The sequence below is a fragment of the Erythrolamprus reginae genome, chromosome 2, assembly GCF_031021105.1.
Source record: "Erythrolamprus reginae isolate rEryReg1 chromosome 2, rEryReg1.hap1, whole genome shotgun sequence".
Taxonomy (NCBI): Eukaryota; Metazoa; Chordata; class Lepidosauria; order Squamata; family Dipsadidae; genus Erythrolamprus; species Erythrolamprus reginae.
The window spans coordinates 306,528,236-306,545,339 of record NC_091951.1 but is presented as its reverse complement, the minus strand read 5'-3'; the positions used below and the strand labels follow the sequence as shown (position 1 = coordinate 306,545,339).

General features: G+C 36.8%; 1 protein-coding gene across 4 annotated transcripts; it reads right to left on the bottom strand.

Moving 5' to 3' along the window:
• Positions 1 to 257: 257 nt before the first annotated feature.
• On the bottom strand, positions 258 to 17,034 carry ARRDC3 (arrestin domain containing 3). 4 transcript variants are annotated; one of them, XR_011558347.1, is made up of 8 exons: positions 16,493 to 17,034; positions 12,120 to 12,201; positions 9,952 to 10,099; positions 6,431 to 6,533; positions 5,543 to 5,799; positions 5,279 to 5,435; positions 3,949 to 4,138; positions 258 to 2,685 (listed from the first exon to the last, which is right to left on the bottom strand). XR_011558347.1 is itself a non-coding variant. In XM_070743045.1 (8 exons), the coding sequence occupies exons 1-8, from the start codon at positions 16,770 to 16,772 to the stop codon at positions 2,629 to 2,631; spliced, it is 1,239 nt and encodes a 412-aa protein (XP_070599146.1). In that variant the 5' UTR covers positions 16,773 to 17,034; the 3' UTR covers positions 258 to 2,628. The 4 variants fall into 4 exon arrangements, 3 of the variants coding, with proteins under 3 accessions (XP_070599146.1, XP_070599147.1, XP_070599148.1); XM_070743045.1 differs by having other exon boundaries at positions 3,949 to 4,103; XM_070743046.1 differs by lacking the exon at positions 16,493 to 17,034 and adding an exon at positions 12,879 to 13,004 and having other exon boundaries at positions 3,949 to 4,103.
• Positions 17,035 to 17,104: the final 70 nt, after the last annotated feature.

Sequence of the window (17,104 nt, the reverse complement as noted above, 5' to 3'; positions counted from 1 at the left end):
GATCACTGAGCTAGACATTGCTCTTATTATATAAACTAATATGTACTTAGAAGCTTGGTTATATAAAATAAAGATGTGCATAAACCTAACATTCTTTAAAAGTCCAGAAAGGACCTATGTATTAACTATACTACATCCAAGATGAGTAGAAAGTTCAAACTCTGCGATTTCTTTCCTGCAAGTGTTACAACTGGAATGTATAATTTCAAGAGAAGGTGCATTTGTTTCTTCAGATGAAAATCATCAAATAAACTTGCTTTATATATAAAAAAGTTTATTATCCACAAGGAAGAGCAATAGGAAAAATTAAATTGTTTTCCACAATTTGTTTTCTTGAACAGAATCTACAGAGACATATTCAGCACCAAACTAAAAACAGAAAAAAAGAAAGAAAATATAGTACAAACAGCCATTGAATATAATCTATAAAGCAAACATTAAATATTGCACTTTGTTTAACATTTTAGACTTATCCCCTCTTTTTAATTGTTATTTTGAGTACTGGACTACAGCTCAAAATCCAATATCATACAATGTCCAGACAATGACCAATATTTCTGAAATCAGAGATAATAGTAATGCCGCAAGTGTAATATTTTGTGAAAAAAATTAGTGTTTGCAAATTTAAATCTCATCACAATATTGATATATTGAAATGCCAATCATTACAATATTGGTCAATCCTGCTTCAATATAGAACCTTCTATCATACTGTGATAAATGTAATGCTATGCATAACAATTGTTCCCTCATTGATTAAAACAAAAAACAACAAAAAGCCCACCAAATGCCCTTTTATGCCTTTATCCTGTTAAAGTATATTTTAATCTTCTGTGGAAGAGGGACATTCACAAAAATGTTTGTTTTTTTAAATTCCATCACTCAATTTTCTTATTATTCCATCATATGAAGTTTGCTTGTTAAAGGTCAAACTCATTAAAAGAATCACTTAAAACGTGATTCACTTTATACTGTTCATTTTTCACCCTGTTAATATTCAAACATGAATTGTTGTCCATGTTTTCTTAAAGGCCACTTGTGGACAAGCCTATCCTACTTGTTCTAATCCTCAAAACAGATTTTGGGATGAGCTGCACCAATTCAAAACAGATTATTGATAAAATCCATACTTGGTCAGCAATACATGAACTCAATTCTTGCTTCTTGAAAATTAGAATAGTCATTTTGGTAAAAAATGAGTCGAGTTTTTCAGAAGGTGACAGTTGTGACATTTAAAATATTAAATATTTTAGCATTTGTGCTGAGATTCTACCCCAATCACCCACTGGTCAATTCCTTGTAATGTTACCCATCCCCAAATTAAGCAAAGCAAACCTAATTATATCAACCATTTTACTGAGTCACTTTCATTTTCAGTGGAGCAGTCCCCAGAAAATATGTTCTAAAACACCTTAAAAGACATGAAATGCCTTCCCTAATCTGACTAAAATTTCATTATAAACTTTTTACAAGTTTCTGGTCATGGGCTAACTATATATAAAAATAAATTCACTTTTTCTACCCATACCACCTAGCTACGAAATCCCTACTGAGTAACTTTTAAAATCATGTACAACATTCCTTCGCAACTCTTGCTGATATGTTTAGTGCTATTGCCTATATGGGTCTTCTAGGAATTTGGCCAACCTCTTCATTATGTTTCATATTTTGGCTGGATAATAAGAAATGAGGATGTCTTAATATATGTATGTCCCTTTTCCAAGTCCCCCTTTTCAAAGAAAACAAAGTAACAAAAACAAAAGAGGGAAAAAGAACTCAACAGTGCAACATAAACACAAGTAGCATTTCAACATTTTGGCAAGTGATGAGTTCACCTGAGATTAAGTGATTTTAGGCAGTCTGTAACAAAATTCTTCTTTGCAGTAATAGTAGAAAGGCAACAAATGCTTAAAAAGGATTTAAGATACACACTCCTGACAAAAAATCCTATTGTTTTCTTTTGTTACTTTCGCCCCTCAAATCTGTTGCTTGTCTACTATAGTAGGCTGTGAAACATACAGCAAGGATTGGTTGAAGGCATTTTGATGTTTGTAATAAATCCACAAGAGGATCCAAGCTGAAGAGGTGATGCATGGATCAGTCTTATTGGGACAATTCTGAACATGTGCATATGCAGAAAAAGTCCAACCTATATTGTTTATCTAAATAAAAAAGTCAGTGCATTTGTATCAAAGTTTTCAAAGCTTTCTTTTGCTCCTTGTTGTGCGGACCACAAACAAGTTAGAAGAGGTTAACAGTCCAACATAAATGAGAAAAAGCTGTAGTGACACTGAACTGCACAACGAAAAGCATTGAGCATGTGCAAATTTTCAAATAAAAGGAGAATGTTATCCCTCTTGCAACATGGTAAGTATTTTGACACATGGGTAGGCTATTAAGGCTGCTCTTAGTATGTGCCAGTATAGAACAGAAAGAGAAAGCCCAGGTCTTCAAGCATGTGGAGCAGTCCTATGATATTTGCTGTAGACTTCAAAAGCATAATCACAGGATGTTTCTCCTTTTCTTTTAGGCAATAACTTCCTTTCAAAGCCTGTTTCTATAGGATGTCTCTATCCTGAACAGTTAAAATATTTCTGACCCATCTCAACATTTTTGGGAGACATTCTTTCAGCGAGAGGGGCAGGATGGCCTGTCATCTGAGGTTTGATCTGGATTTGGATCAATCTAAGTGAAAGAGGAACAAAAAAAAAGGAGACATCTTTAAAAACAAGGAAGAAACTATAATACTTGTTATGGTTGGTTACACAGATGTTGAGACTGAATGATGATGATTAAATGTACATGCTGCCTGATTCTCAGCAATCCTTAATTATTTCAAAATATTCAAAGTTTTTTTTTCATTTTTTAAAAATTTAGATGTATTTTAGAACATAGAAAAATATTTTGCATTGTACAGAACAAGCAGGGAAACAGTTGAACGAAAGAGAAAGCAAATTTTAGTGTTTTGGGTCTAACATTAAGTATCCTAATACTGTAATTATGACTTTAGAAAAAAAGAACTTTAAGTAATATTGAATTTCATACTTTTATGGGCAGTGGCAATGATATATCTTGGAATGAAATCAGTAAAATATTATCCAACTCTATTTCTTGTGACAGTTGCAACTTTAAAAAAAGCCCAAATCATTTTTCAGTTTTTTTAAAAAGAAAAAAAAATCCCAATGTGTAAATATTATGGAAAATGCAAATATTATACACTGCTCAAAAAATAAAGGGAACACTTAAACAACAGAATATAACTCCAAGTAAATCAAACTTCTGTGAAATCAAACTGTCCACTTAGGAAGCAATCGATTGGCAATCAATTTCACATGCTGATGTGCAAATGGAATAGTTGAGAATACAGTGGTACCTCTACCTAAGAACGCTTTTACTTACAAACTTTTCTAGATAAGAACCGGGTGTTCAAGATTCCCCCCCCCCCTCTTCTAAAGAACCATTTTCCACTTACAAACCTGAGCCTCCAAAACTGTAACCGGAAAAGGCAGGGAGAAGCCTCCATGGGGCCTCTCTAGCAATCTCCTGGGAGGAAACAGGGCCTCCACCCTCCCTGTGGTTTCTTCAGTCGATGCATTATTTGCTTTTACATTGATTCCTATGGGAAAAATGCTTCTTCTTACAAACTTTTCTACTTAAGAACCTGTTCACAGAACGAATTAAGTTTGTACGTAGAGGTACCACTGTATTTCATTCATTCAGATCTAGGATGTGTTACTTGAATGTTTATTTTTTTGAGCAGTATATAATCATGTAATGTTGTGAGCCACTCTGAGTCCTCAGAGAGGGGCGGCATACAAATCTAATAAATAATAATAATAATAATACATAATATGCATTAGTTCATTGTATGGGACATATGTAAGAATGAGAGAAAATACAACATACATAAAAATAGAATCCTGGAGCTTTAACTATTTGTTATCTCACCTCAGAATAAAGTGGAGGAGGCAGGAATCGAAACTCTTGGATATAGGCGAATAATGGTCCTTGAAGTGCTCTTTCAAAGTCATCGCAAGCAGTTACGGGTGCTAAATTGGACTGTCTTTGCTCTTCAGTGACCACTTCTGCATAGCTAGGAGGTGCTGAAGGGAAAATTACACGCAGTTCGAACTATGTTCTTATGCATGTCAGAACATATAACATGACAGGAATATTAAATTTTGTTTATATGATTTGTACAAGGCAGAGATAATAATTTCAACGGTTACCTGTTAGTTCTGGTAAGTAATAGCTAGGTTATAATTTTTTAAAAAATTATGTTTTATAATGGTATAACCATTTATAATTTAGAGAGCTCTCCAAGAAGAAAAGTAGCTACAGAGGTTGGTGAGTTCCCACATTGCCAAAACTCTAGTTTACAGCTTACTGATTAAACCATAACTGGCTGGTTTGAAAAAAACCAAGTAATCAAAACCAACAAACCACTTGCCACAAGTGCTGAGCCTTTGTCAAATCATCAATATTAGGTAGGAAAAAGCAATACAGTCTTTGTCAAATCATCAATATTAGGTAGGAAAAAGCAATACAGTGTTCCCTCGCTTTTTGCGGGGGATGCTTTCCGAGACCGCCCGTGAAAGTCGAATTTCCGCAAAGTAGAGATGCGGAAGTAAATACACTATTTTCGACTATGAACAGTATCACAAGCCTTCCCTTAACACTTTAAACCCCTAAATTGCAATTTCCCATTCCCTTAGCAACCATTCAGATTACTCACCATGTTTATTTATTAAAGTTTATTAAAAAAAATATTTATTAAAGGCAGACTAAAGTTTGGAGATGACATATGACGTCATCGGGTGGGAAAAACCGTGGTATAGGGAAAAAACCCGCGAAGCATTTTTTAATTAATATTTTTGAAAAACCGTGGTATAGACTTTTCGCGAAGTTCGAACCCGTGAAAATCGAGGGAACACTGTATAATCAAGTTATACCAGGTTTGGCCAGTTTTAGTGGTATTCATGATAAAAATCAATGCTGTAATGTCACTGAAACTTTGTAAATGTTTGCTTTAGTTATACAATTTAATAGATCTGGGACCCTGTTCTAACCCATCCTAATATCCCCAGGAAAGTCTGGGTTTTCAATCATCTAGAATAATATTCTGGGATTACCTAATGAAAAAAATCTATTTCTATACTATTTATAGTATAGAAATTATTTTCCTAATATTTAGGAAAGTATTAATTACCAGTAAATACTACTAGAATAACAGACCTATAGAAAATCGCAAATAATTCAGAATGTATGGTTAAATTACCTTCTGGTCTCTCATGCAGACCAAGCCAATTCATATTCATGCTACACTGGCTGCTCACGCTTGATGTTCGGCTGCCAAATGAATGTAAAGGAATAGTACCAATGACAAGTGGTAAATTAAGAAACAAGTCCATTGCACCTGGAATATCCACATATACCTTGAAAAGAAATAACAAGAAATTACTCAAAGCCCAATCAAAACCTGTCATCTACTCTACATATATTGTATAATGTTAAATATTAAAAGATTAAATTAAGTTCTTACCATTAGAGAATATTCTACACGAATTATGCTACAATCAAGGATGGATGGAGACACAGGTGGAATTTTTAACTGCTTGCCATTCCAGGTTTCTGTCTTCCCTGAAGACAAAGATTCCCCACGCAAGTTGGCAACCAGCTGTTTTACTTCCTTCATTTTCCCTTTAGCATAGAATGCCTGTGTTTGATAAATGGCAGCCTTTGGCACTACCATTCGAGATGAGCAGTTTTCAATCTCTGCAAAGATCTGAATTGGTTCACCTTGAATGAAATAAAAAATAAGCATATCAAATGGAAATCATGAATCTTTTAAAATGTAAGGATTACTACACATTGATTATACTATTTTTAATAATTAAGGAAATACAAGAAGCCACAATGGTGGCAACCACCCAATTAGTGTAGTCTGGCCCAAACACTAACAAGAAACTGATCTAGTAAATCTGTACCATGTGAAAATCTTTGGGCTACAGCCTGGGAAATTGAAAAAAAAACCAGTAGATAATGGGCAAAATACGTATGTCTATATTGTATCTAAAGAAAAAAATTGACATTTTCATTAAGTCACCAGGAGCTCAGTTTGACTGGCACCCAAGACAACTCAATAATTTTAATGTGAATATTACCAAGACAACGTTACACTTTTCCATACAAATTTTGTATTTTAAATACTTTAAAAGACCTTGCACGTTGCAAATGATGCAAACTACTGTATACCATATGTATTTTTATAATCAAGTACCGGTAGTCATAAGATTTGATTTAACATGCAAACCACCCATTAAAAGGTCACTGTATTTTGTTTACTCCAGAAGAAACTAAAAATTGATTTGAATTAATTAAATGAAAAAAAATCATAAACCCTACTTTCCTTAAAACTCATGCTACATACCTGGGGTATAGCCCTTCCTTTCAATTTTGGCACTTAAGGATATTGGGCCTGAGGTACAAAACCAGCAACAGAGAGTCTTTTCTTTTGTGCCTGCTTGGGGTGACTGAAAAAAACAAAACAAAACAGTAATTACAATTTGAGCTTAGTGAAAATGAAGTAGTTTGAAGGATAATTTTGACATAGTAAATTTTCTGTTAAGATAATGTAAACTCAGACATTTAAAAGAAAAAAAAGAATAACAACCTATCATCAGGGTTTGGTTCCACTGTGATCTGATTCTATTACTAGATCCAGATCAGCAGCACAAGATGGACAGACCTGTCATCTACCTATTATATCATTAACACTACAACAAACAAAAAAGTCATTGTCTAGAAGTATTTTAACATTTCTATGGCCTTTTTCTTTGATGAATAAGATAAGATAGAATATCTATATACTGTAAGTAAAATGAACTTTGTCACTATTAATTCTACCATGGAACTAATTCAGGAAAGTACTACTCAATTAGTGGTTTTTCAATCTTCTAATTTTATTGAAATTCATTATTAGAATTGAAATTCTAGTTTTCAATTATTGAGTATCTCACGTTTGTACAGTGAGTGTACTAGCACTGAAAAAAATTACCCTGCTCAATATCTGTCATCCCCAGATGGATCCTACAGAACCACTGTCATTCTATACAGATGGGAGGAAACTTAATAAATTAGTAGTCTGATTCAGAATATGGAAGTTTCCCATCTTATTGAAAGTATTTGTCTAAACAATCCAGACACAGAGGCATGATCCTAACTACATTTAGGTGCAAACTTCACTGACTTCAATGGGGTCTGTTTCCAAGTAGATAGGTTTAGCAATAGTCACTGAAAATCCCAAATCATTATCTCAATGTAATTCAGTGAAAGGACTTAATTTTAAATAGTGCCAGATCCTATTCATATCTACCCATAAATAAGTTCCAAAATGTCAATCAGGCTACCAGAGAATAAATTTCACTAAACTTAGTAAGGCTATACAGAAAGAAACACAAGGATTGGCTGCCTGTCTGCATTACTTGTCAAATACCTGAGCAAGTAGAACTTGATTTTGGATTAACAACATTTGAACCATACTCTTACATGATGGAGCTACATCTCTTCGATTTACATTTTAAACATTGAAGTTTAGGATCATAAACCAGTTTAACTGTTTTTAAATTGAATTGTCAATTAAAATTTTAGTGAATCTTTAGCTACAAATTACAAATAGTGTTCCCTCGATTTTTGTGGGTTCGAACTTCGCGAAATGTCTATTTTTCAAAAATATTAATTAAAAAATACTTTGCGGGTTTTACCCCTATACCATGGTTTTTCCCACCCGATGACGTCATATGTCATCTCCAAACTTTCGTCTGCTTTTAATAAATATTTTTTAATAAACTTTAATAAATAAACATGGTGAGTAATAATCTAAATGGTTGCTAAGGGAATGGAAAATTGCAATTTAGGGGTTTAAAGTGTTAAGGGAAGGTTTGTGATACAGTTCATAGCCAAAAATAGTGTATTTACTTCCGCATCTCTACTTTGCGGAAATTTGACTTTCGCGGGTAGTCTCGGAACGCATCCCCCGCGGAAAGCGAGGGAACACTGTATATTTTTAAAGCTAAATTTCAATGGGATTTACTTCTTATAATCATAGACTTGTCCGGAATTATTTAAACTGTTTATTTGAAATTGGCTTCATTTAAGCATTTATTATATAAGAGATGCCCCAAATGGTCCATATTCTTTAACACCATTTAACAGTCACTCATGCCCTCATCACCTCGAGGTTCAACTACTGCAAAGCTCTCTACATGGGGCTACCTTTGAAAAATGTTCGGAAACTTCAGATCATGCAGAATGCAGCCGTGAGAACAACCATGGGCCTTCCCAGATGCATCCATGTCTCATCAACACTCCGCAACCTGCATTGGCTGCTGATCAGTTTCCGGTCACAATTCAAAGTGTTGGTTATGACCTATAAAACCCTACATGGCATCGGACCAGAATACCTCCAGGACCATCTTCTGCCACACGAATCCCAGCGGCCGATTAGGTCCCACAGAGTGGGTCGTCTCCAGGTCCCGTCGACTAAGCAATGTCATCTGGCGGGGCCCAGGGGAAGAGCCTTCTCTGTGGCAGCCCCGGCCCTCTGGAATCAACTCCCCCTGGAAATCAGAACTGCCCCCACCCTCCTCGCCTTTTGCAAGTTGTTGAAAACTCACCTTTGCAGCCAGGCATGGGGAAATTGACATCTCCCCTAACTATTTTGATTTATGCATGGTTTGACTGGGTTGTGTGATTATTTTATTATAAGGGGTTTTTTAAATTGTGTTTTAAATATTGGATTTGTACATTGTTTATTATTGTTGTGAGCCGCTCCGAGTTTTCGGAGAGGGGCGGCATACAAATCTAATAAATCATTATAAATTACTATAATTATTATTGATTAATTTAAGGTTGTTGTAGTCCTGCTCTAAATCGATCAAAACTAGTAGCATCATCTAATAGTGGCTGGGTGGTTCCAAAATACTATTTTTTTTCCAAATTATGTGTGAAATGGGCTTTATCTCAAACTTACACAATCCACAGAAATATTCCTGCTGATTGTGTTGGATTTTAGACAAGGCCCTAGATCATCCCAGATATAATTTTTATCCAAAGCAAAAGAACCCTGTTTCAATGGACATTTTCTCTCTGTATTTCATTTTCAAATACTTTTAAAGAACAAATAATGGTTTTTGATCAGATTGAATATTAAATCCCTGATATAGTAAAATAAGTATGTTATGATAACATACAGAATTATGATTTCTCCCCACTCAATATATAAATTATCAGAAGTATAATGAAGAATAATGCACTGCAGTACAATTTTTTTTAAAGGACATTGCTTTGCTAAGCTGCAAATTCCAAGCTTAAATTTGTTTCATAAATAAAACTGTTCCATAGTTAATCTTTATTGGAACAGTTTAATGTGTTAAAAACAAGCTGCTTAAAAATTATTATTACTCAATATGCTACCATATTCTGGGTATTTCGTTGCATATACTTTAAGCATTTCATTGATTTGATTGTTACTTCTATATCTATATAGATCAATATATAATCCACAGGCCATGTGTGATGTTATTTTTTAAAATGTTACTAACAAAGAATTGGACAAGGCATTGTCTAAAAATTTACAATTTTTTAAAAAGGACATTGCTTTGCTAAGATGCAAATTCCAAGGTGAAATTTGTTTCATAAATAAAACTGTTCCATAGTTAATCTTTACTGGAACAGTTTAATATGTTAAAAACAAGCAGCTTAAAAATATATTATTACTCAATATGCTACCATATTCTGGGTATTACACATTGCATATATTTTAAGCATTCCATTGATTTGATTATTGTTATTTCTATATTTATATATATCAATATATAATTCAAGGGCCATGTGTGATGTTATTTTTTAAAATGCTACTAACAAAGAATTAGTAATTCTATCAATTCTTACCAGTAATGAAGGAGTGTTGATATCTATATGTTCAAAGACTGTAAATTCCTTCTTTAATTTTACTGGTAGAAGCCAAGGCCTGTGCAATTCTGCTTTCACCCAATAGCGCACACTGCCATGTCTGCCTTCAAATGAGGTAGCAAGTGGTCTGTTCAGGACACAAAGGTCAAAACTAAATAAATCTTTAGCTCTGTTGTTACTTAAGGTAAATATACAGTCAAAGTAATAATTAGTAAGTTGTACTGTACTGTTAATGCATCAGTATATAATGAAATGTTTATTTTTAAGATTTCATGTTAAATTTGTTTGGGAGAAATATCTCTGTAGTTAAACTGATTGTTAAACACACCTACAAAGTATGACCATATTTGTACTAGAATTGCACTAAAATATGCTACGAGATACAACTTCCCAATACAATTTGGTTAAGCAGGAGGACTTAACGTTTTCACTCTAAGTCCCAGTTAGCTGACTGGGAACTGAAATTGAATTTAATGTGCTCCATCTTGAATATATTGGGGATAAAGTTAAGAGATATATTAATTTTAGCAGAGATCACTTTTTAACTTTAGATAAAGGGAAATCATGAAATATAAAGCAGGTCCATTAATTGCTTTTGCGTAGTTGATTTCCAAAGGTCTCAATTTATATATGAGAATTATTTAAACCAGGGATTAATTTTTTAAAGATGCTTTTGATTTTAAATGCATCATGCACAAAAATGTATAGGAGATTCTTTTAATTCATGTAATATCTGGCATTTAATATTCTAGTCCTGTGCCTTTCATTACAGAGAAAAGAACATAATTCAGGCTTACAAAGTTATTTTACTTCCGTTCAGTTAATATTCTTAAATGAAAGCTACTATGGCAATCATTATTGAGAACTGTAGATTTTTCTATATTCTGGTCTTTACTGAAAATAAGTATGTGCTCAGTCCAAATAATTTATTTGCATTCCTGGCATCTTCCACTAATGCATTTATGCATTTCATCCACTTAAGTTCATAATTATATTTAAAACATATTAATTAAAACGGATATTATGAAATGACGTTTGTTTCCAATTATTTCCATATTAATTCAGAAACATACAAATTAAATAAAATATGCTTCCACCGAGTTTAAAAGTATACGTTTCTACAACTTCTAATTTATAAGTAATCTTAGTTGAGATATTTTCACTGAATATATTTGCTAGTAATAATTATATCTTTAAATCAAACTCCAGAGAGTTTGTAAAATATTCTAGTTGGGGTAATTAAATTTTGTCACACTGCCTCTTTGGGGAAAAACCCAGTAGGCAGCAATGCAGCCTGCAAATTCTACACAGGTTACTAGACACACTGCATAATTTTAAAATGTGTGACAATGATGTATCAATTGCTAAAAGGGTTTCTATCGTGTAACAATGTACAACATCTTTAATATAAGTCTTTTCCCTTCTTTCCACAGTCTGGCTGTCATTATATATAATTATATATAATTGTAAAATAATTCAATTTTTAAAATATGTATATTTAAATGTCATTCTCATTCTATTTTTATTTTCCAGTATATCACTAATTTAAAATATTTTTAGAATGTTTAGAATGCATCTGTGCTGAAATAATGACTTATTTATTTATTTATTAGATTTGTATGCCGCCCTCTCCGCAGACTCGGGGCGACTTGTTTTTGTTTTGACCTAAGTCTCCTTTCCCCTAATTCTGCCTAATTCTTACTTATTAAAGTAATAATCTGTTACTTACAAATTCAGAGACCTTACTAACATTTAAATTTTCCATCATTCATACAATTTTGTTCTATATCTTTTTAACAGGTATGTTCAATGGAAGTAATCAGCAATGTAGTAGTTTTAATACAATAGGAAGCAATGCCAATGTAGCCTAGTAAGCTTGTTTAAGATTAAATATGTAACAACTGAATAAATGAACATTTTTAAGGTAATTTAAAGTAGTTGTCCTGATTTTTCATGATTTTGCCACTTTTAATCAAAGCAACCTCTTGTTTATTAGGACAATATACCTGCAGCATATTTTAGTGCAATCTGTGTGACCATTGAAAAGGGTTTTTTTTCCTCCATCCCATTTCCTCCTATAAGCTGCTTTTATAGATTTATTGCAGGGTGACCCAAATGTCACAGCTGAGTATTATATATATACTTACGTCTGTGGAAGCTCAAAGCTGAATGCATATTCATGCCGTCCTGAATGAATGATATGGAGGCCTTCTTCAGAATTATCATCATCTAGGAAAGGAAACATTCAATATTCTAATTCACCTTTAAGTATTTTCCTCCTATCATCCTATTCCCTGTGACTTGTGACTCTGAAAGTAGAGTAGTACAGTTGATAAATTCTACACCTCTATCTGAACAATCTTTTTTTCTAGTTTGATTCTCAAAAATCAAAGAAAGAAGATCCCAGGTTCATTTAAAAAGGAACTTCTTTCTCTCTTAGATTTCCTTAGTATTTCCATAAAGGGATGGGCAAATTTCTACGCTACACTTATGACTGTTTTCTTTTCTTTCTTTCCTTCTTGAAATTACAAGAAAGGTTCATAAATGTCTGCAAATCCAGACCATATCCTGTCCTCAGATAGTTTTTCTCAGGCCAGGGCCTAAATCCTATGTAGTCCTAAAATATGAGAAAATGTCCTAGCAGAAAATAACAGCATTGGCAAGACCAGTAAATAATTTCTCCCTGTTAACATAAAAAAACCCCAGAGAGCACTCCTGGTTTACAAGCCAGAGAGCACTGTTACTAACGTCTTGGAATTGAATTGTTCAGTGAATGTGTGACAATGGCTTCCTTCTCTACAGCTTTTAGGAAGAGCTGCTTCTTTCTCCTTCTCAAAAATTATATAGGATTTGGCACTAATTGAAATTTACAAATCTGGGCTGCAAAAATCTGGCCCACTACTAACCATGAAACATGATTTCATTCCCCCTAGTGTAGTTGAAGGCATCTTCAGAACCACCCTTCATTATACATATGATTTAAACAACTCTACTTATGCCTAAAATTGTGTTTTTTGACGTTTGGTTCACTCTGACCCTGTCCCCATTTATTATACTGAAAACCCCACCACCCACCCTTCCGCTTTCTTCCCTCCCGTTCTGCCAGCTCAGCAGTTTCCCTTCAGCTTTCCGAGTAGCAGCCGCCGCCGCCTCTGGGCTGAGGTAAACAACTGCTGGGCTGTCAATCACAGACTAGTCTCGAGCAGGAGAGGACCGGCCTAAACCGGTGCGAGCAGAATCCCAGCCAGCCGCTCATATGCATACAGTATACGTTGCTCGCCCGGCCAGCCTACTTGGCTCAGCAGCTCCACCCCGCTTGCTAACTGGAGGCGTCACCAAGGACCGAGAGAATGGAGACGAGGAAGAGGGAACCGCTCTGGCGTCGTCGCCGCCTTGCTTGGCTGCCAGTCCTCGGGCGAGGATTGGCAAGACCGGTTTGGCCGTGAAAAAAAGCGACCAAATTTGACCAGAGTTTAATTCGCCCCCTAGTTAATTACGCAAACAACGTGAAGAGGTGCAAATACCGGGGAGGGGGGAAAAAGGGGGGGCGAGGTTCCTCCTCGCAAGCTTACTATACACTTCACGGTTTGGTTTGGATTCTGAGCAGTTTGATCCAGATTCCACAGGGGCTGTTAAATAGAATGTAGGAATCCAACCCCTTCTCCCCCCTTAATGGGTTCCAAAGTCACGATCCTGCCGGAATGAGATTCGATTCTGCAAGGAGGATCCACCTAAGGATCTGGGTCTCTCATTTCAAGCAACGGGGAAGGAAAGCCGCCAATCCTTAGGGCAAACTGAATACCTTTCGGAAGCTATAGGCTTTTTTTTGTAATACCCAGCCAGGACTCGCTGTTCACGACCCGATTGTGGGTTCAGGATTGCAGAATCGATGCCCGACAAAAAGCAGGGCACTCCCCCCCTCCCCATTATTATTGCTGCGGTATAAATACTGTATATTCATAAAACTCAGAACTTGGTGAAATCACATAAGCTTTTGCTACGGTATAAAAATTTTGAACCCGCCCCCCCAAAACCAGGCTTCGGTTTATGCACATCGTTTCCAACAGACTTCAATGCATGGGATTTCTGCCCCCCCCCCATTTAAAGTCCATCCAATTTTCAACCAAACTGAAAACGACGTGGCACCGAGCGCTTGCTGCACATCCATGCATGCACCCTTCCTCCCAAATAAACCCCCCATCGTGCCGGCGTAGTAGGAAGTAGAGAGCGAAATTGTATCTAGCCAGGTGCAACTCAGCGCTATCCAGAAACCGAAGGCTAGCAAGACTTTTATTACTAACTTCCAAAAATGAGCTAAGGCTTTTTTTTTTTTTTTTTACAGCGATGGGCCAAGAGCGTGAGATATCGCTACTACACGGATTGCACGCACACGGCGACACGGCCAGCCTCGCGTGGCCGAGGACAAAGGACCGCCCTCCACCAAAGCCATCCAGGAATACACATTCCGACAGCACGCGCAACCCCACGAGCTCGCGAGCCTCGGCTCTTTGGTCCCACCCCTCCTTTATCGGGCTCCCCACCTCCCAATCAAGAAGTGGCATTGCCTTAGCAACAGCCTAACAAAACCTCTCCGGGCCAATGGGCGCGCGAGCGCTGGGCGTGGCTTCGGCGAGCATGCTAGGCTGCCGGGTTCTTTCCTGTCTTGCTTTCTCAGCTAAGCCATTGGGAACTTCCCCCCGCTCTGGGTTTGTATGTGTGTGTGTGTGTGTGTGTGTGTGTGTGTGTGTGTGTGTGTGCGGGGGGGGGGATGTTTCAAGCCTTCGAAGCCCCATCTCGAACGGCGAAAAATGAAGAAATGGAGCCACGCCGTTAGAAGGAACACTCAGCCGAGTAGACTGCTCGGTTCCACGCATGGTTTTGGGTCCAAGGGTCCCGACCTTACGAAGTGCGTGGGATCATCCTCGGTCTTTGTTTCTTACAAATACATACTAATCTGAAAAACCCACCCTTATTTCATTGCCACGGGAGCAAGTGCAAATCCCAAGGGCGTCATCTGAAAAGCAACTGCAAATTGTTTTCCCTGGGTTGTAATCTTACTTTTACTTGCACACATATTTGTGCAGTTCAGTGACTGGGAGTGTTTGTGTGTGCGTGTGTGTATATGCGTGGGTGCATTTCCAAGCCTGCCATTATGAATGGAAGGGCTTGCGTTTTGCACAACCCGCTGCATTTTCTTTCGCCATGCAAGTTTTGCCTTCTGTTCCTTTTCCCCGAAGCGCCCTCCTCACGTCACTTTTCAACACGGGAAGCAATTTCATCGCAATACTTTCAGATTTAAAAACAAAAACCAAAACCCGAACGGGCTGCCGAATTAAGACGAATCGCCTAACCCCTCTCCTATTTGCAGCAATGTTTCCGCATATATATCTATATATCTCTATAAATATAAAAGCACAAGTCAAAATTACATAACCTGCTTCAACATTTTCTTGTGCTAGGAATTAAGTCATCGCCACCACCTGACGCGCGCCTAACCAATCTGCGGTGAGGAGCGCCACCCCTCCCTTCTCCCCAGTACCGGTCCCAAACAGGATTGAACCGCTTTTAACAAAGGGTGGAAACTTCAGAAAAACAACCTTAGACTCTTGCTATACTTGCACCGACACCATTTGAAACAATAGATTAACAACCCGGAGACTAACGTGCCCTTCGATGAAATATTTTCCCTTTTCTAAATTCTCTCTCCCTTGGCAGATTTCTTCGCCTTGGCACCGTCAGGTTCACACATCATAAGAACTACTCAACTTGGAAAAGACGCCCTACTAATTCAATATGAGGGTCATTTAAGAGGGGGGGGGTCCCCTCCCCAAAATAGCTTTCCTTACGTCTCGATGGCTGAGGCATTAACAGACGAAATAAGGCGAAATTCGCCCAACTTTCCCAGCCTCTGTGAAAGGGAACATGGATCTACACGTGGGGTGCTGAAAGCAAGTGTCAAAATAAGCCGCAGGGAGCCCTTTCTCTATGGACAATTCTCTTATCCTGAAAAAACATCGCTGATCAGCTCGCAAGCTCTCAAAAAGTGGATCAAGAAATCAGTCTACATTTTAGGGGTGTGTGTGGGGGTCATCAGATACTTAATTAAAAAAAAATCCAACATACACCCTTCCAAAATCCATTTTGTTTTTGTAAAACAACAACCCTACCAGTCCTCTTGATCTACACTTGAGAGGATCTCTATAAAAAGAAAATGGGGGTGAAAAAAAGTCGTTGTGGAAGCACTTTGCAGCTGCATCAACTATATATTAAGGGGTTCCTTAATATAACCTCGATGTTTTTCACAGCTCCGTACGAAGCTTAATTCTGAACTTCGAGGCAGGAGAATAAAATTCCCTTGCATTGAGGAGCTCTCTTTTTGAATAAGTACGCCTCAGGATTGAACGTTAGGTCTCCTTCCTTCACATATAATAATAATAATAATAATAATAATAATAATAATAATAATAATAATAATAATAATAATAATAATAATAATAATAATAATAATAATACGACTTACCTCTTTCGTGCCCAATTAAGATATCCTTGTGGTTGAAGTATTCTACTTCTTCAGTGTAATTCTGTGTGTAGGCAGTGTTGGAGCCAGCATTTCTAGATTCAGTCCAGCGTACTTTCGCGTGTCCCCTTGCATGGATTTTAAGGGATCTGACTCTAATTTCTCCAGTCACTTCTAAATTCACCCTTCCTGAGACTGTATCCCCGCTAGAATAGACGGGGACGTTGCTGTCATTGAGACAGTCAAAGCTTATGGTCAAACTCTTCACCTTCCCCAGCACCATGTTTACTAGTTTTGTTTTTTGTTTTAATAATAAAAGTCTATAAAAATACACTATAAGAAAAAAAGGGGAAGGAAAGGGGAAGATCTCATATAAAAATGCGATCTCCGCTTGACACTGATCGGTTTCTCTGCTCTGCGGAAAAGGTTGCAGGCAGGATCAGTGCGATCTCTACGAGCACTTCATCGGGGATTTCTTCAAAGTACCAGCACTAGATGCTGCTCGCAGATCCTGCCCTCCAGCTCTGTGGTCTCTCTACAAAGACAAGTAGTCTGCCGCTGCCAGCTCATTTTAAGCTTTGTGGAAAACAACCCCAGTGCGCATGCGTGGCGCTT

Coding starts and splice junctions, on each gene's coding strand:
- ARRDC3 (XM_070743045.1), bottom strand. CDS start 16,772: ATGGTGCTGGGGAAGGTGAAGAGTTTGACCATAAGCTTTGACTGTCTC. Junction 6,534..9,951: donor TCAACACTCCTTCATTACTG/GTAAGAATTGAT, acceptor TGTTTTTTTCAG/TCACCCCAAGCAGGCACAAA. Junction 4,104..5,278: donor TCTGCATGAGAGACCAGAAG/GTAATTTAACCA, acceptor TTTTCCCTTCAG/CACCTCCTAGCTATGCAGAA.